Source organism: Diceros bicornis, chromosome 13 (assembly GCF_020826845.1).
Source record: "Diceros bicornis minor isolate mBicDic1 chromosome 13, mDicBic1.mat.cur, whole genome shotgun sequence".
In the NCBI taxonomy this organism is placed as follows: Eukaryota; Metazoa; Chordata; class Mammalia; order Perissodactyla; family Rhinocerotidae; genus Diceros; species Diceros bicornis.
Genome location: NC_080752.1, coordinates 30952489 through 30979574, shown reverse-complemented (window position 1 = coordinate 30979574; position 27086 = coordinate 30952489). Strand labels below are relative to the sequence as shown.

The following is a 27086-nucleotide window of genomic DNA, read 5'->3' as shown; positions in this document are numbered from 1 at the left end:
TGCCCCAGCCCCCAGAATCTTCCCAGGACTGGCATCTTTACACAGCCCTTCCCCTTCCCCAATCTTCATCTGCAAAATGCTCATCTTAGCCGTACTTTACATCCTTCCCTGTGCACACACAACCACCAGACTTACACAGTCATAACTGTACAGCTCCCTGTAACTTCAGAGATGACAAGAGATTAATCTAATTTTTCTTTTAGTAGAAACACCTTGCAATCACCCTGGCAGTGATTAAAAGCTTCAGGTTTGAAATCAGACTGCCTGGGTGGGAATCCAGGCTTCACCACTTGTCAATTGTGTGACTTTAAGAAAGTAGATTAATTTCTCTGAGCTCAGTTTCCTCATCTAAAAAATGAGGAACAAGAACAGTATTTTTCTCACTCCATGTCTGGCAGATGCTATTTTTTAGGTAAGATTTGCTTAGAGGTCACAGCTTCTGCCCTTTGCTTCCCCTTTCTCCGTTTCTGTCATAACTTATCTCCCTCCCTGGACAACCCTGCTCCCTCCTCCTGCTGCTTGTTAACACAAGTTATCTGGAAGGAGTGGTGACATGGGTCATGCACACTTTAGGGGGGATTTAATCTGCTGTGTCTCTTCCTAGGGTCATTTTTCTTTGGAGCCTCATTTGTAATCACAGATGGGAGGTCCAGACCATCTGCTAATGGGAATTAGATCATGGATGATCAGATGAAGGAGGCACTCCCCACACCTCTGGTGTCCCACCAGATAGATAACCATCGTCCAGTCATCCCTGCTTTTTCTATCATATATTGGCTTGGTGGGAGAGAGGAGGTGTTGGCACCTGGAGGAGATTCGATAGAAGGCATTCCTGGATGACTTCATCCCTGGGCCTTGCCTCTCAAAATTCCAACCAAATCAACTCTACCCTTTTAGGGATGGGAGCAGGGTCAGCATTCCAGAAGTTCCTTGTCATACCCAGGCTTTTAATCAGGTGACATTGGAGAATTAGCATCCTAGTGCCGAGGCTTGTGAGAGGGTGGGGAGGGGTCTCAGATGTCTCTCGCCCCTGCCCCACTCTTGTCTTTCTGGCTAGACCTGCGTTGAAGGGAGCAAGACCTCTGGCATTGAGTTTGCTCGGAGAGATCAGAACCATGGACAGCGGCCTGAGGCCCGGGAGACTGGGTGGGGAAAGTTACGGCGGGCGGGCGGGTGCTAGTGGCAGGCGGGGAGGGAAGACGCGGGGTGGTGGTGGGGTGTTGGCTGGGGCTGTTCTCACTCTGAGTCACCCCGTGCGTCCTGCACTTGCGTCGGGGCTCGGAACGCTGGAGTTCTCCCTGCCCTCTCCAGGAATGGTCGCGGGTGGGGGGAAAGGGGAAAGCGCCACACTAAGACCCCTGGATTATTGCAGGAAAGGAGGAAACGGGAGGCGAGGGACCTGTTGGTGTCCCCCGCGTGCTCCCGCCCCCGGCCAGGCCCATTTCTATACAAGGCCTGCTCTCCCCAGCCTCCACCCCCGGCGGGTAATAGTCGCAGGCGCGAAGGGGGGCATTCCCCCTCCCTGAGCTCAGCGGGGCGGAATGCGGCCGATAAATCAGAGATAACCCCGGATGGCAGGTCCGGCCCGGCCCCCAGACCCCGGATAAAAGGCCGCGTTTACCGGAGGATCCAGGAGAGCGCCCGCAGGCCGCCAGGAGGTGAGAAGTGAAGCCAGAGGTAGCCCAGCAGCAGCGGCCACAACATCTGCCCACCCCTCCAACGACATGGCCCCGCAGACAGCGCTGCCCCGCGCACTCCTGCTCCTCCTGTTCTTACACCTGTCGCCGCTAGGAGCTCGTTCCCACCCGCTGGGCGGCCTCGGCCCCGCCTCGGAACCATCCGGAGGACAGGTGAGCATTGTGGGACTGCTTAAACTGGCCGGCCTGGAGGGCTCCGGCAGCAGCAATGAACCAGTCCCCACCTACCGTCCCAAGAGGTCCCCACCCTCCCTTGGGAATTAGTGATAAGGGAATCAGAAAGCAGCAGATTGGGTGCCAGGACCCTGTACCCAAGGCAGTCGGTTCACTTTGGCGCCATCGAGGGCAGCTGGGCCCAGGCGCAGGTTCCTGAGGCTCGGGCTCCCCCACCCGTCGCAGGAGCTGCTGGACCGTCTGCGAGACTCGGTCGCGGAGCTGCAGGCGGAGCGGATCACCCTGCAGCCTGTCCAGCAAGGCCGTGGCCCCGCAGAAGCCTGGGAGGCCCGGGACGCCGCGCCCGCGAGCATCCTTAGGCCCCGCAATACAGTCCTCCAGGCCCTGCGGGGACTACGAAGCCCCAAGATGATGCGCAACTCGGGCTGCTTCGGGCGGAGGCTGGACCGGATCGGCTCCCTCAGTGGCCTGGGCTGCAATGGTGAGCACCCACCCATTTGGGAGGAACGTTCCCATTGCGTTCCACCATTAGAGTCACTTCTGGGTTTGAGGTCTCTGGGGACCACACTCTGAGAAAAGGACCCCTGGACATTACTCCCTCTTGCTGACAGTCCGTAGGGCCAAGGAGTGCCTTTCTGGAAATATTAAGTGTGGATGCCATTCATTACCATGCCCGTGAGTCCCCACTCACCTTCTATCCACTCCCTGCCTCTTATCAAAAGGGGCAGAATCACCTTAGGGTGGAGACTAGTCATTGTCTGGCAGCCCCTCCTTGGAGCAGAAAGAGTCCAAAACATTTTTCTCCCGGTTTCCCCTAAACTGTCTTTTGCTGCAAAGGCAGAATCACTGGGGCAAAAATAATCTTCAGTTTACTGATGAGGAAACTGAGGTCCAGAGAAATGGATTATTCTAAAGCCTCAAACATCCAGATCAGCTGAGGATGGGGGGCGGTGGCAGGGACGACACATGGTGAGGGGAAGCTCAGATTCTGCCTCGGTCTCCCGCCCTAACCATCACCATCCTCTCCCCCTCCCCCACAGTGCTGAGGAGGTATTAAGAGGAAGTCCTGGCCGCAGACATCTGCATCTGATTCTCCATCAACTCTCTGATCCCCTTTGAAGCAACTCCTATTTATTTATTTATATTTATTTATTTATTTAGATTGTTTTATATAAGATGGTTCTTACCTTTGAGCACGAATTTGCCATGGTGAAATAAAGTCAACGTTACGGCTTTTTCTTTTGAAACTGATTTGTCTGAGTGCATTAAAAATAATCCATCATTAAAAAAAACAAAAACAAAAAACCTAAACCCTGTGTTTTCTTGAAGGTCCCAAAGGTGTCTTAATGGCGAACGGACATGGCCTCAAGGGCTGGTCAAGTGGCGGGTGGGGGGGGCTTTCTTTTCTTTAAGGGTTTTTCATGCTCTGAAATGTCTATAAGTACCTCAAGCACTTGAGACACTTTGCAGAAGCTGCTTTTCAAAGCCTGGCAGCTTCTCCCTGGGATTGGAGTGGGCCCTGAGGTACTCATGCAACGTGAGGGTGCGAGGGTGTGTGTCGGTGTTTGTCCCTCTGGTCTTCCCTCTGCCTGGAATTCTGCCCTTAAGGACATTCTCTCTGGTGATTGTTGTTTCCAGAAGGTCTAAGCTAAAATCTCAGAGGTTGGGACAGTGTGTGTGTGTGTGTGTGTGTGTGTGTGTGTTACACTCTGGCTCATGTGCATTCCTGAATGGGGATGAGCCCTCCATCCCGCCCTAAACCTCAGCTTCAAGCCATCAATTTCTGATGTCATCCTGGAAAAGAGCCTTTGAAACTCCGAGTTTAATAGCATTTTCATTTCCTGAGCCCACGAGTTTAGAAGTGTCTGACAAAAGGCCCAGCATTTGAGGGTGCCCCTCCCTGGGGCCCCACATCTCCACCTCCTCTCTGCCCCTCATTCTAAGGCAGAAAAGGAGACAACCACCAGAATCCTGCTGTGTTGCCTTGATCAGCAGGGAGTCCTGGCAGAGGTCACTGCCCGCTCCTCTATGGGCCCCCCTCCCCTCACAACAACGCTATGAAGTAAGAACTCTTATTACCTCCCATTTTCCAGATGGGGAAACCGAGGCACAGAGAGGAGATGTAACTTGCTCAGGGTCACGCAGTTAGTAAGTAGCAGAGTCAGGATTCAAGCCCACACAGCCTGGCTGCAGCACCCAGGCCCCTAACTACTACACCACCTGGCCTCTCTCAAGTCGGTAAATTAGGCTTGCTGGTGGGATGGAAGATTCCCCTCCTAAGGGCATCACTCAGTTCAACATTTGGTGCCACTGTCTGTTGGCAACGTTTCTCCTCTGCTCGGGTGATGAAGACAGACCCCTTTCAGAACGCCCACTCCCCCAATCCAGCCAGGACTTCAGAATTCCTACAGGTGAGCCTGGCTCAGCCATGAACAGGGCTCAGGTGGGGGAGTCTGTACATTTGATACATCCTGTTACTTGGGCCTTTTCCCCAAGCAAATGTCCAGGGAAGAGAACCCCAGAGTGAACTGCAAAGGAACCAGATGTGACTGCTGGAGGATGGGGAGTGGGTGGCCTGATGGACCCAATGGAATGACATCTCACTGACCTCCCCCTGTGTTTGGTGTTTGTGGCAGCATGGCAGCAGGTGCACTGTCTATGGATGCCCTTTAAAACCAGCCCTCTGTGACCTGTGACCCTGGCCCCTTCAAACACTCCCCACACAGCTGTAGCCACGGCCTTAACCTCCCCGACTTCCCTATGGTCAACCTCATCCCAAAACAAAGCTGCCAGATTATATATCTCTGTGGATACTCGTCACTGTAATCTTCCCAGAAGGACACGTGAGTGAACACAGACCCCGGAGGTCTGGCCACGGCTGCAGAGCTGGGAGGAATTTCAGGAGAGGGTGGGCTGCCTTTGCTCGGTCTCAAGTGTTGAGGTTACAGAAGTCAGGACAGCGCTGGGCCTGAATGCTTCATCTCCTGTCACCGATTCTGCACCTGGGACATTCCCACGGAATGCTGAGCCCCTCTCCCTCCCTCTTGCGGCAGCTTTGACCCTTCTGAGGATGATTTGTGGCAAGAAAAAAAATTCATTTCTCTTGCCACAGAGGCAGGTGTAAACAAAATCATGAACTTGGTCATTTGTTCATATTGTAGTTCTCAGCCTTCTATCCCAATCTCTCCAGGATTTTTTTTTCTTTTTCTTTTTTTGGTGAGGAAGATTGTCTCTGAGCTAACATCTGTGCCAGTCTGCCTCTATTTTGTATGTGGGTTGCCGCCACAACATGGCTTGATGAGCCGTGCGTAGGTCCACGTCCGAGATCTGAACCCGTGAACCCTGGGCTGCCGAAGCAGAGCACGCGAAGTTAACCACTACGCCACTGGGCCAGCCCCTACTGTCTCTGTGGGATTTTTTCTATTCTTTTTTTTTTGTGAGGAAGATCGGCCCTCAGCTAACATCTGCCAATCCTCCTCTTTTTGCTGAGGAAGACTGGCCTTGGGCTAACATCCATGCCCACCTTCCTCTACTTTATATGGGACTCCTGCCACAACATGGCTTGACAAGTGGTGTGTCGGTGCACCCCTGGGATCTGAACCGGCAAACCCCGGGCCGCCACAGCGGAGCGCGAGCGCTTAACTGCTTGCACCACCGGGCCAGCCCCTCTGTGGGATTTTTATGCACTGCCTTAGTTTTAATAATCAGTGCTATTCCACTAAGTAACTTGTGTTTCCCGTGGGGTCAGGAGACAGCCCCATACAGCTGCCTGGATGTCCTGGAGCATTTCTAAAACCAAACTCGGTACCTGCCCTGGGACACTTGCTCCCACTCTCGTGCCCCAAGCTCTCCTGTCTCTGGCACTGCCGAGCACAGCCCCTGCCCTCGCCGCTTCAGGGCACGCCAGCTCTACTTCCATCCAGCAGCACCGCACTTTCCTGTCCAAGGACTCTCTCTGGCAGCTGGAGCCCACTTGGCTCCCCTTGGGGCAGGCAGGAAGTGCTGGGGAACTGGCGTCAACCAGGAGGAGCACTCAACCAACATCTAGCAGGAATCGGCATTTAAAGACCCCAGCACCCTCGATTCACAGGTGGCGTGCCTCTTACACTGGTTCCCAGAGTTCTCTGTGGGGGGCCGGGGGAGATTAAGCTCCAGTTGTCCGTGGTGGTCACTGACTTCCTTCTTTCCCTGGTCACTTTCTCACTCTCCTGCCAATGTTTCCTGGGATTGTCTCCAAAACAAGCTGCCTTGTACTTGAATCCTCGTCTCAGCTTCAGGAGAACCCAAACAAAGACACGCCCAAAGGATTAAACCTTCCCCCAGGGCCCCACCCTCGATGATTAGAGTGCTTGGAATCTTCTTGGACTCGGTTCTCTGGCTGGACCACCCAGGCTGGCACCGTATCCACTCCTCCTTCCTTCCCAGCACCTGCTGCACACAATCCTTCACTTCCATTCCTGGCTTCGAGCCTCACCACTCATGCCGACATTGACGCACTGGCTTCCTAACTGGCCTCTCCCCACCGGGCTCCCTGGTCTGGCTCTTTCTGCACCAGGGAGGGCAAGGTGCAGGGCGGACACTCACGTATGTGTAGTGGTGGGGTGGTGGGAGAGGCACTGACGGCAAACTCATTGATTCAATCATTCGGAAAATATTTTCCAAAGAATCAGTATGTGCCAGCTCTGTGCTAGGTGCTGGGGTATGCTGGGGTGCCTCATACCTGCTTGGCCTGCACCTCTGGCTTCCTGGAAAATGCGGCCTTAACAATGGCTGACCTGGTTCTCATGGCTGCTATCTGGCCCCGTCTCCACCTCCATATACCACCCCCCACCCCTGACTCTCCCCCTCCCCTCGCCAAGCAGGATCGACTGGCCAGGAGAGATTGCGAAGCCAATGCACGGGTTTCATGGGTGCACTGGACAGCAGTCTCCAGTTTCCTCGGCCACTGCCTGAAGGAACTGGGTAGCACAGCCCAGAAGTGCAGGGGAGCTCACGGCCCTGGTAGGAGTGGGGTGAGGGTGAAAGCGACGCTTTGACTAGTGAGAGACAAGCGGTGAAAAGGAGCCTACAGATGCAGCGCTTGTTACAAGTTCAGTTATGTTCCCCTAAAAGACGTGTTGAAGTCCTAAACATCCAGAGCCTCAGAATGTGACCTTATTTGGAAACAGGGTCATTATAGATGTGATTATTTAAGATGAGGTCATCCCGGAGTAGAGTTAGCCCCTAATCCAATATGACTGGTGTCCTTATAAGAAGAGGAGAAAGAAACACAGAGTGGAAAGACAGCCAGGTGACGACAGAGGCAGAGGTTGGAGTGATGCCTCTGCCAGTCGGGGGATGCCAAGGACCGCCGGCGGCTACCGGAAGCTGGAGGAGGCAAGCGAGGATTCTCCCTCACAGATTTCAGAGGGAGCATGGCCTTGTGACACCTTGATTTCAGACTTCCAGCCTCCAGAACTGTGAAACGATACATCTCTGTTGTTTTAAGCCCTCCAGTTTGTGGTACTTTGTTACAGCATCCCTAGAGATCTAAGGCAGTTCCCTCATCTTTTTCTCTCCTCACAGGCTGTTCCAGGGTGCCAGGTTCCAGGAAGCTCTCTGGAGATGTGCAGCGTGACCAACCAACCACTAAGGTGTTTTTGCAAAGCTGTGGCCGGCTTGGTAACGTATCACTTTGTATCAGCTCTCCTCTTTCCCCACCTGTGGTGGGCAGCCTCTCAGATGGCCCCTGATAATCCCCATCTCCTGGTATTCATGCCCTTGGGTAATCTCCACCCTCTGGGTGTGGGCTGGATCCAGTGACTCACTTCTAATGAACACAGTACAACAAAAATGAGGGGATACCACTTCCAAGATGAGGCTCCAAAGAGACTGTGGTTTACATAATCTCTCTCTCTCTCTCTACCTAAAGGAAGTCAGTTGCATCTCTATGGAGAGGCCCTTGTGGAAAGGAACTGACATCTCCAGCCAACAGTCAGCGAGGACCCAAGGCTTGTCAACGGACACAGGAGTGAGCTTGAAAGCAGATCCCCCAGCTAAGCCTTGAGATGACCGCAGCCCCAGACAACACCTGAATGGCAGCCTCTGAGAGCCCTGAGCAAGGGGCACCCGGCCAAGCAGGGCCAGATTCCTGGTCACAGAAACTACTAGATAATAGATGTGTGTTGTTTTAAGTTGCTGAGGTTTGGGGCAACTTGTTATGCAGCAATAGTTAACTAATACACTATCTCACTTCCTTTTTCCATCACTCTTGCTTCCCTTGAACTGGAGCCCCCATAAAGCTTTAGCAACTTGACTTTTCCTCAGGCTTTTTTTCTAGGGAACCAGCCCCTGACTTCCAGTCCAGTGATCTCCATATTGTACCAAAGAAACACAACATCATTTTCAAAGTCAGAAACAACAGTCCCTAAGTACACACCAGTGTCCTACCAGTTTCTCCCAACTGGGGCTTCTGCTTTAGACCATCTGGGTGTGACAGATTGTGCCATGAACATGGTGAGCTTTTCACACCAGTTCTGCACATGTGCAACATTGCTGGGACCTTGTGGTTCCCCAAAGCAGCCCCCAGCATCCCCATGGAGGGTTGTGAAACCAAAGTGGGCTAGAAACTGGAGACACCCCAGTTCTGGATTCATCCACCCATCTGCAACGCTCATTCCATCACACGACTAAGATGACTTCTTCCCAGCGATACGGAAAGAAAGGCTTTTGGTTTTTCATCTGGTGGGAGAGGTGGGGGTGGGGGCGGATCTGGCTTCCTGCGTCTTTTGCTTTTCTTCTCTCTCACTCCTACAGGCTGGCTTCTAAACACCCCTTTAAATATTAACTCCTCCACACACACACCCCAAAGTTGAGCAGGGGCTTGGAAATGAAGAGAAACTTTACATCAAGCCATTTTCCATTTCAGGCTCAAATCAAAGGCTTTACTGGGATTTGGGGTAACAAGTGTATTTGGGGGTTGTCTGTGTTTTCACTGGGTCCAGTTAGTGCAGGAGGTGGTGCTGGTTCTTCACAAAGTCCTCAGCAGCAAACCTGAATGTTCTTTTTTCTTGTCACCGCCCTTCTGCAAAACAAAAAACGGAAAACGAAAAAAACCCCAGCTAATAGAAGAAACTCAACAAATGACACTCACGGCCCACTCCGGTTTCACTCTAGAAGAGGAAAAGTGACTTTAATAAAAGGAGGTGGGCAAATTCTGAAAGTCCCTTTCTGGAACCTGGGGCGGGACTTCCGCTTCTCCTCAGGCCACCTACAGACTTCAGAAGTAGCTCAGGACAGAGGAGCAGCATCGGCCCTCAGAGGCCAAGCCAAGGCAGGGGCCACCCGCCACGATACCCTTCTGGAAGTCTTCGCCTGCATCAAAGGCCAGTCTCAAAGGGCATCTCCAGGAGACAGGCTGTGTGACGCAAGCAGCAAGGAGCATCGGTTCCCCGCAGCGTGGCTGCTCACTGAATCCTCTTTGCTAATAATAACCCTGCCAACCGAGCAATTAAGCTGTGAGCACATTCCAGGGATTCGTCAGGATACGATGGTTTTTTGCCCCGGGAGCGCTACCCAGAATTGCACCCACCTTGGATTTCAAGTTGAGTTTGGCTGACCCAAATCAGTGACTGAAGAGGGCTTCTTTCTCCTTCTTAGAATAAAATTGCCCTGGACACCTCTTGTGACCTCTGGCCACGTTCTGCCCTGGTTTCCTGCCCTCTTGCCGTATAACAGCCTTTCCACCTGATCAGCCAGGGAGTCAGCTCAGCTAGGGAGGGGTCTGGCAGGGGCGGAGATGGATGTTCCACACGCACACAGACCTGCCAAGTACACGAAGTTGCAGCCCCGAGGCAGGGGGCAGGAGAAGGAGCTGCTCAGAGTCACCCTGAGAGACTGGGAATGGGGGTGTGTTCAATCAGGGACTGCCAGAGGGCTTGTTAAGAGACCATCGCGCTACGCAGCAGCAGTGTCTGTGAAATGGGTGAGGACTGTGTGTATTGGTGTCATACCTGGGTGCAAGTCCTGGTTCTGCCGCTTATGAGCTGAGTGACCTTGGGTAAGTGACAAAGCTCTCAGTCTCAGTCCTGTCCCTCTGTAAATGGCAACAAGACCACCAGCTCCTGGGGGTGGTGACAAAAATGAAGTAACCACATGAAGCTCTCAGCTCAGTGTCTGGCACGTCACAGCTGACCAATACAGGCAAGCGCGATTACCATCTCGCAGTTACACAGCACTTCACACTTCAAAATGCATCCACACATTACTTCTGAGCCTCAGGATAACCTTAGGTTTTTTCACTTTCCTCATTTTACAGATGAGGAAAATAAGGCCCAAAGACATATGCAGCTTGGTTTGTTTTGGGCTACAATGCAGGTCTCTCATCCCTTCAAATTTAGTGTTTTCCCCCAGCATACGCTCTGTTGAGTAGCATGCTAGGGTTGAGTATGTGCTTAGCGAATGGAGGCCACTCATTAAATGTGGCCTCACTGCCTGTTATTTCTCTTTTGGGGGCCAGGAAAATGGAGGCGTTAAGGGAAACTGTGTTACATTCGCCTCCCACCTCACTCCATCAGCCAACTGGCCATGGGAGCTTTCCAGGAAAGGGCAGGGGAATTACAAGCTTCATACTCAAAGAGTCTGAGTTTCTATAAGCAGCAAGTTGAAGAAACGAAAATGCTGCATCCTCTCAGTGTCTACCTCCCTCAGCACCTTGGAGGGGGGTCGTGGAGGGGTCGAAGGAGGAGGAGCTTTGCAGAGGAATGATTGTGTTCCCAAAACTTTCCTTGGTGTTGAAATTTGGGAGCCAAATTCCTGGGTCATTCATCACATTTGGTTCCCGGCTGACTTAGTACTCTAAAACATAACGCCCTCTTCACCTGACTGCGGAGAGTGACTGCCAGAAGGCCAGCCCTGGTGGAGCGAGAGGGCTGCCCTCGCCGCTGATGAGTCAGGTGTGAGGCCGGCTAGAGCATCTGGACTAATTTGTCCCGAGCTGCCGGCTGCCTGCCATTTCCTCTTCTCCCGCCCTTATTTGGAGGCCCTGACAGCTGAGCCACAAACCAACCGGGGGAGCTGGGTGCCCGCCAACTGTCACCCTCTGCTTCCCGGCATGAGTCCCGTTGCCGAGGAGAAAGGAGCCCGAGGCATCGCTGTGAGATAACCAAGGACTCTTTTTTGCTCTTCTCACACCTTTGAAGTGGGAACCTCTTGAGGCAAATCAACAAGAATGTGGCTCTTGCAGCCGAGGGTCCCGGGGGTTGTTGGGGCTGCTCAAGGCGGAGGGGCTGTGACAAGCTCCGCTGGACTGATAACTTTAAAAGGGCATCTTCTGCTGGCTCCTCACTCAGCTGCTTTATCGCTGCAAGTGACAGAATGGGGAGGGTTCCATCCCTCTTGCGTTCTCGGAGAGCCGGGGGCCTATAAAAAGAGGAGGCGCAGGGCAGCTGGGAGACAGAGACGGACGAAGGCCGAGAGAGGGAAACCAGGGAGGAGAGGGAAGAGGCGGCGAGCACCAGACCACTCTGTGACCAGCATGGGCTCCTTCCCCACCATCACCACAAGCTTCCTTCTCTTCCTGGCATTTCAGCTCCCGGGGCAAACCAGAGCTAACCCCGTGTATGGCTCTGTGTCCAACGCAGACCTGATGGATTTCAAGGTAGGGCTGGGAAAGAGGGCACACTCTGGGACCAGGGGGCTCTGTGACATTGTGCCCGTGGGTGAGACCTCTCCCTTTCCCTGTGTTTTCCTTTTGTAAAGAATTTGCTGGACCGTTTGGAGGACAAGATGCCCTTAGAAGATGAGGTCATGCCCCCACAAGTACTAAGTGAGCAGAGTGAGGAAGGTGGGGCTGCTCTCAGCCCCCTTGCTGAGGTGCCTCCCTGGACCGGGGAGGTCAACCCAGCCCAGAGAGATGGGGGTGCCCTCGGGCGGGGCCCCTGGGACTCCTCTGATAGATCTGCCCTCCTGAAAAGCAAGCTGAGGGCACTGCTCGCTGCCCCTCGGAGCCTGCGGAGGTCCAGCTGCTTCGGGGGCAGGATGGACAGGATTGGAGCCCAGAGTGGACTGGGCTGCAACAGCTTCCGGGTAAGAGGAGCCGGGGATGGAAATGGGATGGGGAGGAAGGAAGTTAGGAAGTTGTGGTTTTGTTGAGGCTCAAACCTTGTCAAAGTATACCACCAGGGGACGCCTTCTGCCGGAAGGGACCAGCATAGAAGCTTACTCCCTTTGAAATTTCTGCGCCAACTTGGTGGGTGCCCCATGAATCTTGGGACAATGACATCATCCTCAGCTACAGGCTGCTGAGGAAATGCTAAGAAAAAAAGTTATGCCACGAGCACTGGGCACTTTAAATGTTCATGGGGCAAGTTGCCTTCGCACTGCTGATTGGCAGTTCATGTTCCTCTCCAGATTCCAAATTTGTCAGATCCCAAAGGATTGAAATTGACCAGGGATGACCTTTGAGCTCCTAATGAGCAACTTGTGTACCAGTTCATGAAACTCAGGGAGTTTTCAGGCTGGAGTGGGGTCTATGGGAAGTGACCACAGTCCTACGAAGTTGATGTTTCCAGTAGAGCCAGGTCACCAAGTCAAACATGTCTGTGTTCTCTTTGTAGTACCGAAGATAACGGCCAGGGAGGACAAGGCGGGCCAGGCCCCGGGCAGACTGCGAGAGACCCTCATCCCCCGGGGTCTCTCACTCAACTTTGTCTCATCTCATTGCCCTCAAGCTGAGTTGTGACGAGCACCCTATTCAAGCTGCAGCCTTCTGTCCACATTTCTCACATTTTATGCTAAATGTAGGTAAAGTGGCTTAATTGTGGCTTCCCCACTTCTCCCACCCTATGCATTAAATTTTAGGGCAGACCCTCACCCGTTAACTGGAAGCCATTTGAGAAATGAATAAACTTCAGCACCACGGACAGAAGCCGAAGGCTCGGGTTGGAGTGATTTGTTTCGCTTCCCGGGAAAGAGAATTCAGCATGATTTTCATTTTACCTTTTGTCCCAGAGAAGAATGTTCAGTTTCTTTCTTCCTCCTTCTTAAAAACAATAAAATTTATTTTTTGGAGAAGCTTTAGGTTCATAGCAAAATTAAGCAGAAAGTACATAGATTTCTCATATACTCCCTGCCCCCAACACATGCCCAACCTCCCCCACTATCAACATCCCCACTAGATGGCACATTTGTTACAGTCTATGAACCTGCATTGACACATCGTCATCACCCAAAGTCCATACCTCACATAGGGGTTCACTCTTGGTGCTGTACATTCTGTGGGCTTGGACAGATTCTTCCTCCTCTCATTCTTTCCTCCTTTTTTTGCGGGGGTGGGATGGGGTGGGGCTCACACTGCAGTTCTCTGCCTGCTCTGACTCTCGCTCCAGCTTCATCACAGATCCTGAAAAAGCCCCAGGAGACCAAAAGGGCACTTATTTTTATTCAGATTTGCTCACATTCAAGGCACTTATTTATTAAAAAGAAAACTTACAGACATCTTTTTTTTTTTCTGGTTATATCTAATGTAGCTTGTACTCAATAGACAATTTTTGCACAGCTAGTACTTTTGGCTACAGTTTTTATTTTTATTTTTAGAAGCAACTTTTAAAATGAGGACACTAAAAATTTTCTGACACATTTTGAGAGAGTTAGCTGCTGCAACAGAGCGACCTGCACTTTACTTTTAAGAAGATGAGGCAGAGCATTAAAGCTGAGCAAAGTGAAGACAGAAATGTTTGCTATGCTGACAGACTGCAAGTTTATGTGCCTTTGGGGCACTAACATATGTTTAAAAAAGAGCCATCAGCTTTTTCTAATTCAGGTCCAAGCTTCCTGACTTGTAGATTTTACTGCTGTGAGAGCCACTGGAGGAGACTCGGTCTCTTTCTACCATCTTCTGAGAAGGGTGCTGCCCTAAGCAGAAAACACCGGGCACTGAGTTCACCCACAACAGGGAGCAGTACTCTGACCTGTCTTCCCACCCCACACACCTCACTCTCCCCATCAGCCTCTGTGGTGCTCCTCCACCAGCCCCCCACCCACCAGCTCACTTTTCCATGTCTTTATGTTGTTCCTTCCACCTAGAATGTCCTTTAGCCAGTGCTACCCAGAACATTCTTATTCCTCAAGGTTCATTGAGAATGCCACTTCTTCCCTGAAGCCTTCCCTGATACCTCGTGCCCAGTGCATATTAAGCTCTTTACCAGCAGCATTCTGTATGTTACTATTAAGACACAATTTGCCTTGGTATGCAGTTGTGTTTGTGTCCCTAGATTGCAAGCTCCTTGAGGGAAAATGCCCCTTCAGCACGTGGCACAGTTGATGCTCTATATATTGTCAGTCAAATTGTCTTGGTCTCGTACAAAACTTGGAAAAAGTGGTAGTAACATAGCAGTTTGCTCCTTGCAGAGGGAAGTGGAGGCCAGAAGTGACTTGATGGTTGGGGAGCAGACGTGGGCAAAGACTCTAATCTAACCACGCCAGTGAACGTGTTCCTATGTGGATGCGGAACACAGAAGGGTGGAAAATCAAGAACCAGAGAGGGGCTAACCAGGACATGGGTGGAGGGACAAGAAGAAGTGCCTGTCCCAACCTGGCTCCTGAGGCCCGGCACTGGGCGAGTGGCCGTTGCTAGAAGGGGAAGAGCGGTCAGCTGTGTCACCGTCACAGAGTGGGTCCTCACTGAATGGCATCAACTGAGAGTGCCAAATACACAGAAAATGCCCCTGGAACTTGGGGACGACTTGGGGTCAGGGGGAGGGGCCTGAACCCCACCGATGGAAGCCAGCCCCCCGTCTGAACGTCCACAGACTCAGCACCGGTTTCACTTCTTCCAGTTGGATATGAGGGGACTCTGCTGATGGGGCAAATTCCTAAACAACACACTGCCAGGCATACAAATGGATTCTCCCTCTAGTGCTGCAGATGGGAAGCAGCAGCTGGAAGGACCAGGTAGGTTTTTATAGGAGCAAAGGATCAGTAAAGATCTAACTGTTAATCTCAAGGGAGAAAGACAAGAGTGGTAACCTTGTGCCTTTTGCTCAGATCCACAGCACTACACTGATTCTCATTACAAAGGTAGTAAGTGGGCCCCTGTGAAGGAGAAGTCCTGCTGGGAGAGCTGTAAAAGGAGAGATCTGAGACTATAAAACCACTTTCTGGATTTGCAATTTTTACATATTAGAAACAGAGGGAACAAAATAAACACCAAGCACCACTCTAAAGAAAGAGCACCGTGGAGACAAGAGACTCAAGAAGACAGATGAGGACATTTTATTCTGACATGTTATGGTTACAATGAGAACTTCCAAGTTCCAAAAGTTCAAATAAAAATAGAATTTTACAAATTAAAAAAAATACAATTTATATACACAGTGGAATTAGCTAACATTACTGTATAAACAAACAGTGCAAAGGGAAAAAAGGAAGCTGCTACTGTTGAAACGACTGAGGTCCACGGAGCTGTGGGGCAACACTGCACATCAATACTGCAGGCCCATGAGAGCGCTTCCCACCTCCCCGGGGCTCTCGTCTCCGAGGGCCGCGTCAGTGCGCAATTTTGCATCAGAAATGTTGTATGGTCAGCTGGGTTCAAGCAAGCAAGAGTCCATTCCAGCAAAACCGTTAGCTAAACAAGGTCAGGAGCACACCACCCCCCGGGGCGCAAAGGCCCTGCAGTCTGGAGGGACTCTCGCCCCACCTCTGGTCACCCTTGCTGGGGAACACAAACCACCCAGCTGGAGACGAAACACAGAGAGCCGCCTCTAGCCCACCCCGACCCCCTCCGTGGGTTTTTGTTTATTGAGGTGCCGTATCACTGGGAGGTGATGGGGCCGGTAATAGGCAAGATGGTGAACATTTGGGTTTCTACCTATCAGAAATCAGAGGAGCGAGGCTTACGGTTATTCTGTTACAACGGGAGCAGTGGCTGTCCTCGGGCTTCTCCAGAAACGGCAGATGCCAACAGAGGACAGGAAACAACGCGCCTTTCCAGGGGGCCTGGGTTTGGGTCATCCTTGGTGGCCATCCAGTCAGGTCAGGTGGAGGGAAGCATTTGCATTCTACCATCTGTCTCTGAGCTACACCGATGGGAACAAAATATCTGTTGACTTAAACTCAACAAGCACGAGGGGTGAATTCCAATGACATTCACCCGGGAGGCCTCGAGGGCCCTGGAGGCCAGAGGTCCTCCTGCAGAACTTGAGTTCTGCCAATTTCAGTGAGGGTGGGGAGAGGGGATTCAACTTCTGTGACCGGCAGTCACTCCATTGTCCTGACTTGGGCAATTGGTTTCCTTCTTAGAAAAAGGAAGAATTTGTGTAGCCAAGCTCTGAATGCTGCCTTAAAATAAAGCGGCAGCTGGCTGAAGGCAATCACATTCAGGAAGGCTTGCCTTGTTGGTCCTCGTGATTTCCTGAACTATTTATTGGGAGTTTCATCCACATTTCACAAGTCAAGCGCATCCAGGGAAGCTGAAACATTTAGAAGTCAAAGTACTTTTGGTCAAAAAGAGAAGACAATGGGAAGAATGGAGGGGCCACAGTCAGTTGGGAAAGATGCTGACGCAGCCCTCACTTAAGAGGAACAGAGTGCTGAGCACAAGACGGAAGCTGGCGAAGCCGGGACTGACCGCCCCCCCAGGCTGAAAGGCAGTCTTGGCAAGCGAAGTCAGTGGGGGCTGAGGGGGGAAGAAGAGGGCTGCCAGGGCCAGGCAGAGACACCCTCAGGCGACTTCCATGATTAAAAAACCCACTAAACGCAAATGAAGGCCATCTTGAGTCCCAAAGCACATCTGCCCCAGGGCTGGCCGACGGGCCTAAGGTGCTGATAAAGCAGAGAGCACAGAAGTAAAGGGAAAGTCAGGGCCCGTGCCTGACGCCCGAATGTTCGCTGGGTGCTGTTCAGAGAGGACCAACCAGCCTGGGAGAAACTAAGTCACTGAAAGACAGAGGGAGGCCTCCTAGGTTTAATGCTGAAACCTCAGGGCAGGTGCTGGCAGGCGCCCCTCCCCACCCCAGCCCCTGGCAGCAGAGCAGACCCTGCTGAAGTTTCCATTTCTGAGCCCTCAGCAGGCTGGGGACGGCTGGCAGCAGGTGACTGAGAGACCTTTGTGAAGGCCAGACGCCTCTTCCTTGAATAACCCTCTGCTTTACTGTGACACTGCTTCTCAGGCCACATTACGTACCTGTGAGTGGTCACCGCTCAGGACTCACTCCTTTCTACCTTATCAATAGCTGCACCGTTCCCCAGAGCTAAGCGAAGCAGTGTTATCTGGCGGTGCCCTGTTTGCAGTTAACTTGGGCAGGGGGCGGGGATGGACACTGAGACCCTCTGGGCTGTGGCAGCTTCACCAGGAAGACGAGGTAAGAACTTAAGGAAAGTTTAGTCATTCATAGAGATGAAAAGGACCAGGGATGGATCACGGTACAAATGTGTCACTAGGAGACCATGAATAATTTGGGAAACGGAGAGAAAGCTGAATGTTAAAAGTGAAAGCAGATGCAAATCTGACCCTACTGTCAGACTTATCGTTCACAGATTATTAGTGGAATTTTAATGCTTTGTGCTTCTGGAGGGTGGTGATTCTAAGGAGATTCAAACCCCAGGGGCAAGAGCAGAGCGCTAGCTCACACCCAGGAAGCAGAACATTCTCGAAAATGAACTGTTGAAGATGACGAGTTAAGACCCAACGATGGAAGGCCTCCCTGAAACATGGACCATTTCCTCAGTGCCCAATTCCTAAATTTAGTGATTCACTTATTTTTGCAACTGGTCTCCCCACAGTGTTTGCCTTGCCAAAGTCCCTCCCATAATGGTTTAAGGCAACAGCTGGGCTCCCTAGGAAAGCAGCAAAGAGGGGGCAGGAAACCTGCTCTGGGTGTCCCCCCAGTGGGCGAGGCCTGCCTTCCCCCTCTGGTCCTGGCGCTAGCAGGGTGGAAGGGACTGAGGTCTGTGCCCAAACTGATGGCAGGAATGCAGGGAACAGGAACCAGGAAGATACTTGCTGGGAAAGTCAGACCAGTCCAAGTTCTGATGGTTCAGAACCATCCTTGGGATCTCTGACCAGCAAAGTGTGTGATGATTGTAGGCTTTCCGAGCGAGTGGGTAACCGGGAATCTTCCACGCCCCTGGACAGCCCCAGGCAGCTGTGACGGCGGACCATGAGCGAGCTGCCTCCCCAGGCAGCTCTGGGAGAGAGGGCCGGCCCATGGAGGGGCAGCGAGGCCGAGCCATCACATGGTCTGGTAGTGCTGCCGCAGCCGGGCCTGCAGAAACTCGTCGGTCAGGTTGTGTCGTGTGATGATCCCCACGATCTAGGGCGAGGAGAGAAAGACCCATGTCACCTGCAGAGTAAACCCAGGGGCAAGAGCCCGAGGGAGCAGAGCTCGCTAGCCGGCACGGAGAGCAGAAGAAGACAGCACCAGGCCTGCACAATGCCGGAACTGACATGACAACATGATCAGGAGACTCATTTCAAAGGCCTAATTTCTAGGTGGGAACAAGACAAACAGATAACCAGAGCTCATAAACTGGAGGCCAATGGGACAAATTTAGCTCCAAAAAAGGCTTTAGTTGGGCCAGCTAAAATCTGAATTTGCATGTCTTATGTTTTTTTGGTGAGGAAGATTAGCCCTGAGCTTTTTGCTGAGGAAGACTGGCCCTGGGCTAACATTCGTGCCCATCTTCCTCTACTTTTACATGTGGGACGCCTGCCACAGCATGGCTCGATAAGTGGTGCGTAGGTCCACGCCTGGGATCCGAACCTGCAAACCCTGGGCCACCGAAGCGGAGCATGCAAACTTACCCACTTAACCACTATGCCACCGGGGCCAGCCCCTGCACGTCTTTTTAAACAGGGAACACGCTCTCTAGCTTTGTCAGTTGCCACCACACCCAGCCTGCTTCATGTATGTGAGCGAGAGGCACAGCCCAGTGCAGGTTTCTCAGAAGCTGTGACCTTGCTATGGCTCATAAATACCAACTACCTGGGTCAGTGTGATAGTGTGGTCTATAGTAAGAAATATATACTTCGTCCTTGTCCTAGTCCTTGGCACAAGCTCTTAAAACCCTAAGTGATAAGAATAATAAAGTTGTCTTTCGTTATTTATAACAAGCCCCTTTCAACCACACCTGAATTTATGTTACTGATGTAACTTTTAGAAAGCCCCTAAGGATGGAGCCTGGAGAACCATGGGACCAGAGGGCTGGAACTATCAGCCCCACCTGATACCTGTGGGGGGAGGGGCCGGAGGCTGAATCCATCATCAACGCCAAAGACGTAATCAATCACGCCTATGCAATGAAGCCTCCACTAAATCCCCGAACTACAGGGTTCAGAGAGCTTCCAGGCTGGTGACCGTGCAGAGGTGCTAGGAGGGCGGTACACCCAGAGAGGGTATGCAAGCTTTGCGCCCTTTCCCCACACCTTGCCCTCTGCGTCTCCTCCATCTGGCCATTCCTGAGTGACATCCTTTTATCACAAACCAGTAATCTACTAAGTAAACTGCCTTCCTGAGTTCTGTGAGCAGGAGGTTGTGGGAACCTCTGAGGTATAGGGTGCAGCCAGCTGGTCGGAAGCACAAGTGACAACCTGGACTTGGAATTTGGCATCTGAAGGGGGGAAGGGGGGCAGTCTTGTGGGATTGAGCCCTTAACCTGTGGGATCTGGCGCTGCCTCCAGGAGGATCGTGTCAGAATTGAGTTGAATTGTAAGACACCTGGCTGGTGTCCAGAGAATCAGAGAACTGCTTGGTGTGGGGAAAACGCCCCCCATCTGGTGACGAAGGACGGTGGAGTGTGCGAGAACGGAGAAACGAGTTTCTCCTGCAAGGTCATTTTTCACAGTCACTGCAGTGGCTCACCTTGGTCACCGACGTGGGTACCCCACACTGCAAACTGTGAGGACTGTCAGCGCAGCTGTGTTTCAAGGGACACAGTCTGGTCCACTGCAGCTAAAGTCAGGTGGGAACGAGCTGTGCTGTGCCAGCGTCCTGCTGCGGGTCACTTACTGCAGAGAGCTGTCGCTTCCTGGAGGGCAGTCTGGCGACATACAAGGGTGCCCGCTACAGGGAAATTGAACTCAAAATTCCACAGTAGAGGACTGCTGAATAACTGACTGGACAGCCACACAACAGAATGCTATAGAGCCCTTAAAATATTATAAGTGAATGTTTTCTGCCATGGAAAGTCATTGCCTATAGATTAAGTGAGAAATTAAGCTGTTGAACAATATAAATAGTGATAACATTTTCATTAAAACTTGATATATAAAACCTCCATTTCTAGATCCGAAGAAAAAAGACTGAAAGGATACACCTTGAAAAGTTAACATGGCTACTACCTCTGTGGAGATAAGGGTTTGTTTTTTCTTTCTGTTTGTTTTTGCTTATCTGTATTTTCTTATTTTTCTACAATCAAATAATAATATTCATGTAGTAAGAAAAAATGAAGTTCTAAGAAAAAGAAAAAATGGAAAAGTCTAGCAATAATTACTAGGTGTTGTATCTTTTAAAACTCTCCAAGTATTTTCCTTGAAATTCTCTCATTTAATGTTACAAATTCCCATAACAGGAGGGACAGAGGAACACATAACAGGCTCCTCCCCTCAAAGGCGAAGGGAAACCTTTTAGAAGTCTGCCCTAAGCTTTCCTGGCCTGCAGAAAGGAAGCCACTGAGACACTGGCGCCATCTGCTGGCCACGCAGGAAACAGCATATAAGGATCAAAGGAGACACTAGGGCAAAGGTTCGGGGGCTACACCAGTCCCCATCCATCCACTCTCTCCCCTCACTGCTGGTGGGAGAACAGCAGAGCAGGTTTTAGTCTGAGAAACCTCCCTGCGGGATTCTGATGTCTCCTCCGGGTTGAGAAGCCCTGACTCACAAACGGCACCTTGATTCGAGGATCCTTTCCAGAAGGTGGGTAGATAGACAACCGCCTCCTTCCTCCACCTGAACCTCAGACTCACCTCTCCCACCGCATTCACCACGGGCAAGTGCCGCAGGCCCATCGTCCTGAACAGGTTGAACACTTGGGAGACGTGGGTGTTTGGTGAAACAGTGAAGGGCGAAGGGTTCATGTACGGGGTGACATCCTGCAGAGAAAGGGTAACACAAGTTACCTGTGGCCAGTTTTGCCCTAACCAGGATGAGATGCAAACGGTACAGACGAGCAGCAGTCTGTACAGGACGGGCCCTTGGCCTCCTTTCCCCGGGCCGTGTCCCAAAGGGGCAGCCCTCCTCACCACGATCATCCGCGGGTTCAGCAGTGTCAGGTCCAGGTCGTGGATGTCAGGGTACCGCGGGTAATCCTCGGCCATCTCGGCGTAGGAAAGGCGCGGCTGGCTGGCGCTCTGCAATCCCAACCAAGACACTGTCCTTGCACCAAGCACAGCAACTGGCAGGTCCCATTTAGAGGTCCCCCGCTCCCTTTGTGTCTGTATCTGTCCGGCCATGGCACCACCAAGAGCGAGGCGGTACAGAGCAGGGCCCAGAACAGGTGCTTTGGAGGCAGACATCGTGATCCAAAGTCAGTTCTCGGCTGATTCCTAGCTGTGTCTCCCTGGACAAGTCCCCTAATCCCTCTGAACTTCCCTTTCTTCATCTGTAAAAGGGAAACGGGTCATCCTGCAGTTTAAACAAGAGAAGTGCTAACTCACAGTAGCTGTGTGGGTAGACCCACACAGACACCAAGTCCTAACCCCGGGTGCTTGTGGAGGTGACCTTATGGGAAACAGGGTCTTTGCAGATGGAACCAAGCTGAGATAAGATAAGGTCATACTGGATTAGGGTGGGTCCTAAATCCCATGACTGGTGTCCTTATCAAAAGAGGAGGGACATACAGGGAGAAGGTACGTGACGAGGAGGCAGAGATGGGAGCCACGTCTACAGTCAGGAAGGCCAGGACTGCTGACAACTGCTGCTACCACAAACCAGACCCTCCCCTGGAGCCTCCAGAGGGAGCACGGCCCTGCCCACGCCTGGATTTTGTACTCTGGCCTTGAGAACTAGGAAAGAATACATTTCTGTTGTTTGAAGCCACTGGTTTGTGGCGAGTGGATACAGCAGCCGCAGGACTCTCACACAGTGGCTTTGCTCCTCTTCCTCCATTCGGGGTCCCCTGGATCTCCCTCTGCTTCACTGCTGCTGGCCTTCACTGGGCACCTGGCCGCCACCACCAGCTCTCAGGCTGGGCACAGTGACCACAAGTGCTGGTCACTGCTCCGCCCCCATCTTTCTCCCTCAACTCCACCCTGCACACTGCTCTCCATCCACTGCCTGCCAAGCAGCACCGACTGCCCGTGCTTCATCAGGCCAGCCCTGGCTGGTTTCTGGCCTTCTGGCAAGACTCTCTGTAATATGGCCCACTTCGTTCCTCCAACTCCCTTGTCCCCTGTGCTCCACTCACTCAAGCCCACTCCAGCCAGGCTGGTCCTCCCCACAGAGCACACCCCCAAGCCCTGCCCCACCTTAGCTGCTCTTCTGCAGGCCAGCTGGACTGAGTGACCTCAGGCTGGCCTCCCATGGGCAGGACCTAACCAGGAGAGTCAGTTTAGAAACTAGGTCTCTGGGCAACTTTCTCAGGCTCCAACTAAAGGGATGAAGAGTGTGAGGGTGAGTGGGTCCCAGGTTGCTATAGGGACCGCTTTGAACAACATACCCCACCTACCCCTGCTTATCTCTACAAAAACCAAACAAAAGAGAAAAAAGAACACTTCCAGGGAATCAGTGGGAAGAATGGTATTTCTTTTGATAACACATGTAAGAAAACTCATTCATACCAGAAATTAAAGTGTAGAAACTGTATTAAAAGCCTCCAGGCCAGAAGGACGCTTGACAACAGGTACAGAGACTAAGTGGAAAAAGACCCGAGCGAGACTCACCCCCTGCTTTGTGTCACCTGGACAGACGCCGTCAGAGGCCGAGGGAACTGCGGGGCTGCACACGCCACTCGACAGCAGCCCGCTGGCCCACGGACTCACCAAGTACCACCTCTCTCTCCCTGAAGTACAGGGAATGTGTTCCTACCACCCTCGGGCCCTCCAGCATCCCAGTGCGAACAAGAGAGAGACTCACCGATTGGCTTTCAGAATAACAAACCCCTCGCACGAGCAGAGTGACCAGTTGTGACCGAAGGATCAGGCCGTGGAAGGTCAGAGGGCGGAAGCGTTCCTCCATGGTCCAGTCTTCACTTGGGGACTGGTCAGGGTATAGGTTGGGGTAGGGAGTGTATCTGATACAAAAACCAGACGCTGCCTAGTACACCCTCAGCAGGGAGGCTTCTCGTCCGCGTCCCCAGCCCACTCCCCAAATTCCCAAGACACTCAGCAGCAACATCGAGCAGAGGGCTGGCCGTCCCCAAAGGCCGCAGGCAGCCGGCGCCTGCGTGGGGGGAGGAGCTGCGCTCTCACCTGCGCTCGAGCATCTGCTGCAGGAGGTCCTCCTTCTCGGCCGGCTCCTCGGAGGTGACGTGCTCATCGCACATGTTCCGCAGCTCACTCGACGGGTAGGACTTCATGGACTGGCTCCGTCTGCGCTGCTCGCCGGCTCGGGTGAGGATGCTGGACTTCTGTGGACGGGGAAGAGGTGACGATGACAGAGGCTTCGACCAGGGAGGCCATGGATGGCTGCGCGTGGGCACACCAACCAACACGGCGGCTACTTAGCTTAGGGATTTGGGTGACAGCGAGGGTCAAGACCCACACATGCGGACACAGGAACCACAAGAAACCTTCGCAGCGGCTCAGGGGCTGGTGATTCAAAGGGGCCTCTCAGAGCCCCAGGCCTCACTGGAGACCCCCTGGGTTTTGCCGGCCCAACATGCTACTCCTTTGATTTGGGACCAGCACCTCAGTCCTCCAGTGGGGAACAACCCCACCCCTACTCGTGTCTTGGTGGGACTGTCAATCTATGTGACCTCAACCCCTAAAGCCAAGGGGTAGGCACATGACCCAAATGAGGCAATGGGACTCTCTCTGCCGGGATTGCACATCGGGAGTGACCCAAGGGCACAGAACGGCCGGCGCCAAAGCCTCCTGGGACCCTTAGGGGCGCCCGTTAGCCGCCTGCTTGCCCAGAGTGCAGCACTTCCGGTTCCTCAGCTGTCCTGTTGGTCCTGTAACTTCCAACTGATTGCTTTTCCTTTTCAAGTAGACCAAAGTCCATTTCTGTTGATGGCAACTCTAGAACTCCCGGATACAGCCTGCACACCGTAAATAACAAATACTGAAACTGCCGGTTTAGAAAATGCTGTCCGCGTGCTTATGGGGCAGAACAGACGCAGGTCCTGATGGTCTAACAAAGTCCATACTTGCTGTCGCGTCTACACTCACTGTCTCATACCATGAAGAGTGCCGGTTTCCCTAAGACCCAGCCGGGGCCACCCACCTAGCGGCTGTGCCGGCACTAAATCAGTATGAGTATCAAGGACCACGTGTCTCGCACTTGCCTTTCCTCTGGGCTGTTTTCTTTACCTTGAATTTGATGTTGTTACTGATGAGCTGGTTGCCCTTCATGAACTCCTTCTCGTTGCCGCGGTTCTCTGTGACCACCGGGAAGGCGTGGTGGACCGTGGTGCGCAGGATGCTGACCAGGGACTGGATGCGGGTGTGCGGGTAGACATAGGTCAGGTTGGGCTCCATGATGTCGCTGGCTCTCAGTCTGGGGGAGGGAGGGAAGCCGTCCGGCCTCACGATGGAGCCCACAGCACCCTGGAGCAAGCCGTAACAGGGCTGTGCTGGCACTGCCTGGACCACGTGGGGCTCCTCTTCTGAACCATCTCCAGCAGCTCCACAAACACATGCATTCCTTTATACTTCCATCCCTTTGCACATGCCCTTCCCCATGCCTGGAACACCCTTCCCTGCTCTGTCAAATTGGTGGGCCTTTACTCATCCCTCAGCTCCATCCAAAATGTCCTCTTGCCACAAACCCCATCTGCTTTCCCAGGGTATTGGCCATCCCCTCCTCAGCACTCCACAGCACATTCCACGTATCATCATTGACTGGCTAATTATACTACTGGAATAAGAAGTGTGGGTGCCCCTTTAGCCCAGGGATGGCAACTGTAACCCACAGGTCGAATCTGGCCATGCTCGCTCGTTTACAATTGTCTTTGGCTGCTTTTGCAGAGCTGAACTGTTGTGACAGAGACCACATGGCCTGCAAAGCTGAAAACATTTACTATCCACCCCTTTACAGAAGTCTGCTGACCCTACATTAGACTATAAGGGCCTTGCGTGATACCCAGACACAGGAGGCCCAGACCATCCATGGGCTGGTGGATAACACGGTGACCATGCCCAGCAGAATCACCACTGATGGTGTAACATTTTGTTAGGCTCACACGAAGGGGCTAGTTCTCACTCACAGGGCTCAGCAGACCCTTAGTTTAAACATTCCATCGTAACACAGTCTCTATTCAGAGACCTCTCTTCATATCTAACCAGAACGCCACAGCAGCCAAACAAAACCAGGAAGCGGCCCTGCCGACCTTGGCCCCCACCCCTCCCCTTTGTCCTCTGCCCTGCCTCGAGCTCCCAGCCACACCGAGCTGCTCAACATTCCCAAACATGATTGGGAACAAACACATTTGCTGTTTGAAGGACCTTCCTATTGTTATTTACCAGTCCGCCTTCTCCCAACCCAAGAATCTGAATTATCGCTTCCTACCCTTATACAAAGATTCCCTGGGCCCTTAAGTTTAAAAGCACTGAAACCAGGACACGAAGAGAAATCACGGCCTCACTTGTCCATTTCCACCTCTGTCTCCCACTCCAGAAGCGGCACTCCTCGCAGCCCCACGTGGATATCATAAATGCCCTTACTGAAGAAGTCCCCTGTCCATTTGGCCACCTGAAACACAAAGCGAAACGGGAAAAGAGGCCGCTGTGGCATGAACTCAGCCCTGAACCTGGAAGAGGCCTAGAGGGGGAGTGCTTACCATCAGGGTGATCATAATGGGAAGCCCGTAAGTAATCTCGTTGGTCGACTCAATCAGGATGACAGTGAGACTGATGGTCATACGGACGACCCCACCCAAGAAAGCCGCGGCACCAATCAGGGCAAAGGTCCCTGAATAGACGTGGCCCAATCCAATGTAGCTGGTGGAGAAAGAAACCGGGAACATGGCTTAGAACGACACTGGGGGCGGGGGTGGGGGTGGAGCTGGGGCTATGGTTCACACACTTGTGCATTATGAACACGTGTGCACACTCAGCACGCATGCACGCGCACACACACGGTACCTTTTGAGGACATTGGCGACCAAACGTCCAAAAGCAGCTCCACACAGCAGGGAAGGCACAAAAAGGCCACTTGGAACAGAAATGCCGTAAGTCCAACACGCCAGCGAGAAATAGAGCACGAAGAACAAGGCCAAAGTGATGGGGCTGAAAGTACCTGCAGGGCAAGAGGCGACCTGAGGCCCGCTACCGGAGGCCCGTGGAGGCCCACCAGACCGCCTCGGCTCCTGCCAGGCCCTTCTGTACCCCACGCTGGAGGACAAACTCTAATCTTGTCTGGCTGGTATTACAAAGGAAAAGTCCCGTTCTTGCTCAGAATGAAGGGCAAGCCTGGCTGGGTCTGAGGACCAACAGAAAGGATGGAGGAATAATCCTCATTCGTTCCCTGGAAACAAACCCAATCACCCAGGAATGGTTGGCACAGATACCCACCATCCTGGTGGAAAAGCTGAAGGATGGCAGACTCCTGGGGATTGAAGAAGAGTGTGGCCATGTCATTGTAGGTCTCATTGGGACAAAAAAAGGTCTTGATACTTGAATTCACGTCTTCTGATGTGACCTAAGAAGCAGGAATCAAAATGTCAGCACAAGGTCAGTACCAAGTCAGCACAACTGCGCAGGCACTCGGGTCTTCGGGTGGGAGGCCTCCCGCTGGGCTGCGACAGTCTGGCTGGCAAGCTTCACCCACAAATCAAACAGGCGGCAAACCAGATCCACACCCAAGAGCAGCCAGCTGCGCTGCCACGTCCTCTGCATTTCGAGAATGGAAGAGTCAGGATGAAGGCCCTTTTCATCCACATCCATAATGAAAATGTACCCACAATTGTGATTCATCATGAACTCGGCTCTGCTTCCTTTCCCAGGGCTAATTTTGTAAGTCACGCAGCTGGAAGCCTGGCCGGAGAGCCCCACGGGCTGTGTAAAGAGGAGGCAGGTGACAGACAAGTGGCCAGGAGTGTACAGGTGTTCGCGGAGGAGTCCAGGGCACTGTTTGGC

The 27086-nt window shown here is 52.5% G+C and overlaps 3 protein-coding genes across 11 annotated transcripts in view; 2 read left to right on the top strand and 1 right to left on the bottom strand.

The window, feature by feature from the left end:
* Nucleotides 1-3236, top strand: part of NPPB (natriuretic peptide B) — a 5497-nt gene extending 2261 nt beyond the window's left edge. Inside the window, exons 1-4 of one of the 3 annotated variants that reach the window (XM_058552908.1) lie at nt 759-1146; nt 1579-1859; nt 2097-2352; nt 2912-3236. In XM_058552908.1, coding sequence (XP_058408891.1) covers nt 1725-1859; nt 2097-2352; nt 2912-2928 — 408 coding nt within the window. In that variant the 5' untranslated portion in view covers nt 759-1146; nt 1579-1724 and the 3' untranslated portion in view covers nt 2929-3236. Of the gene's footprint in view, nt 1-758; nt 1147-1230; nt 1860-2096; nt 2353-2911 lie in introns of those variants that run through there. The other 2 variants (XM_058552909.1, XM_058552910.1) reach the window with 2 other exon arrangements.
* Nucleotides 3237-11382: 8146 nt separating this feature from the next.
* NPPA (natriuretic peptide A) lies at nt 11383-12478 on the top strand. Its single transcript, XM_058551922.1, has 3 exons — nt 11383-11508; nt 11610-11936; nt 12467-12478. The coding sequence occupies exons 1-3, from the start codon at nt 11386-11388 to the stop codon at nt 12476-12478; spliced, it is 462 nt and encodes a 153-aa protein (XP_058407905.1). The 5' UTR covers nt 11383-11385.
* Nucleotides 12479-15096: 2618 nt separating this feature from the next.
* CLCN6 (chloride voltage-gated channel 6) overlaps nt 15097-27086 on the bottom strand; it is a 31475-nt gene continuing 19485 nt past the window's right edge. For 3 of the 7 annotated variants that reach the window (XM_058552900.1, XM_058552904.1, XM_058552902.1), the window contains 10 exons: nt 26523-26649; nt 26094-26247; nt 25790-25949; nt 25595-25701; nt 24321-24507; nt 23259-23416; nt 22924-23080; nt 21093-21200; nt 20817-20942; nt 15097-18163 (listed from right to left, as the gene is read on the bottom strand). In XM_058552900.1, the coding sequence (XP_058408883.1) occupies nt 18083-18163; nt 20817-20942; nt 21093-21200; nt 22924-23080; nt 23259-23416; nt 24321-24507; nt 25595-25701; nt 25790-25949; nt 26094-26247; nt 26523-26649 (1365 nt within the window). In that variant the 3' untranslated portion in view covers nt 15097-18082. Of the gene's footprint in view, nt 19890-20816; nt 20943-21092; nt 21201-22922; nt 23081-23258; nt 23417-24320; nt 24508-25594; nt 25702-25789; nt 25950-26093; nt 26248-26522; nt 26650-27086 lie in introns of those variants that run through there. The other 4 variants (XR_009221854.1, XM_058552901.1, XR_009221855.1 and 1 more) reach the window with 4 other exon arrangements.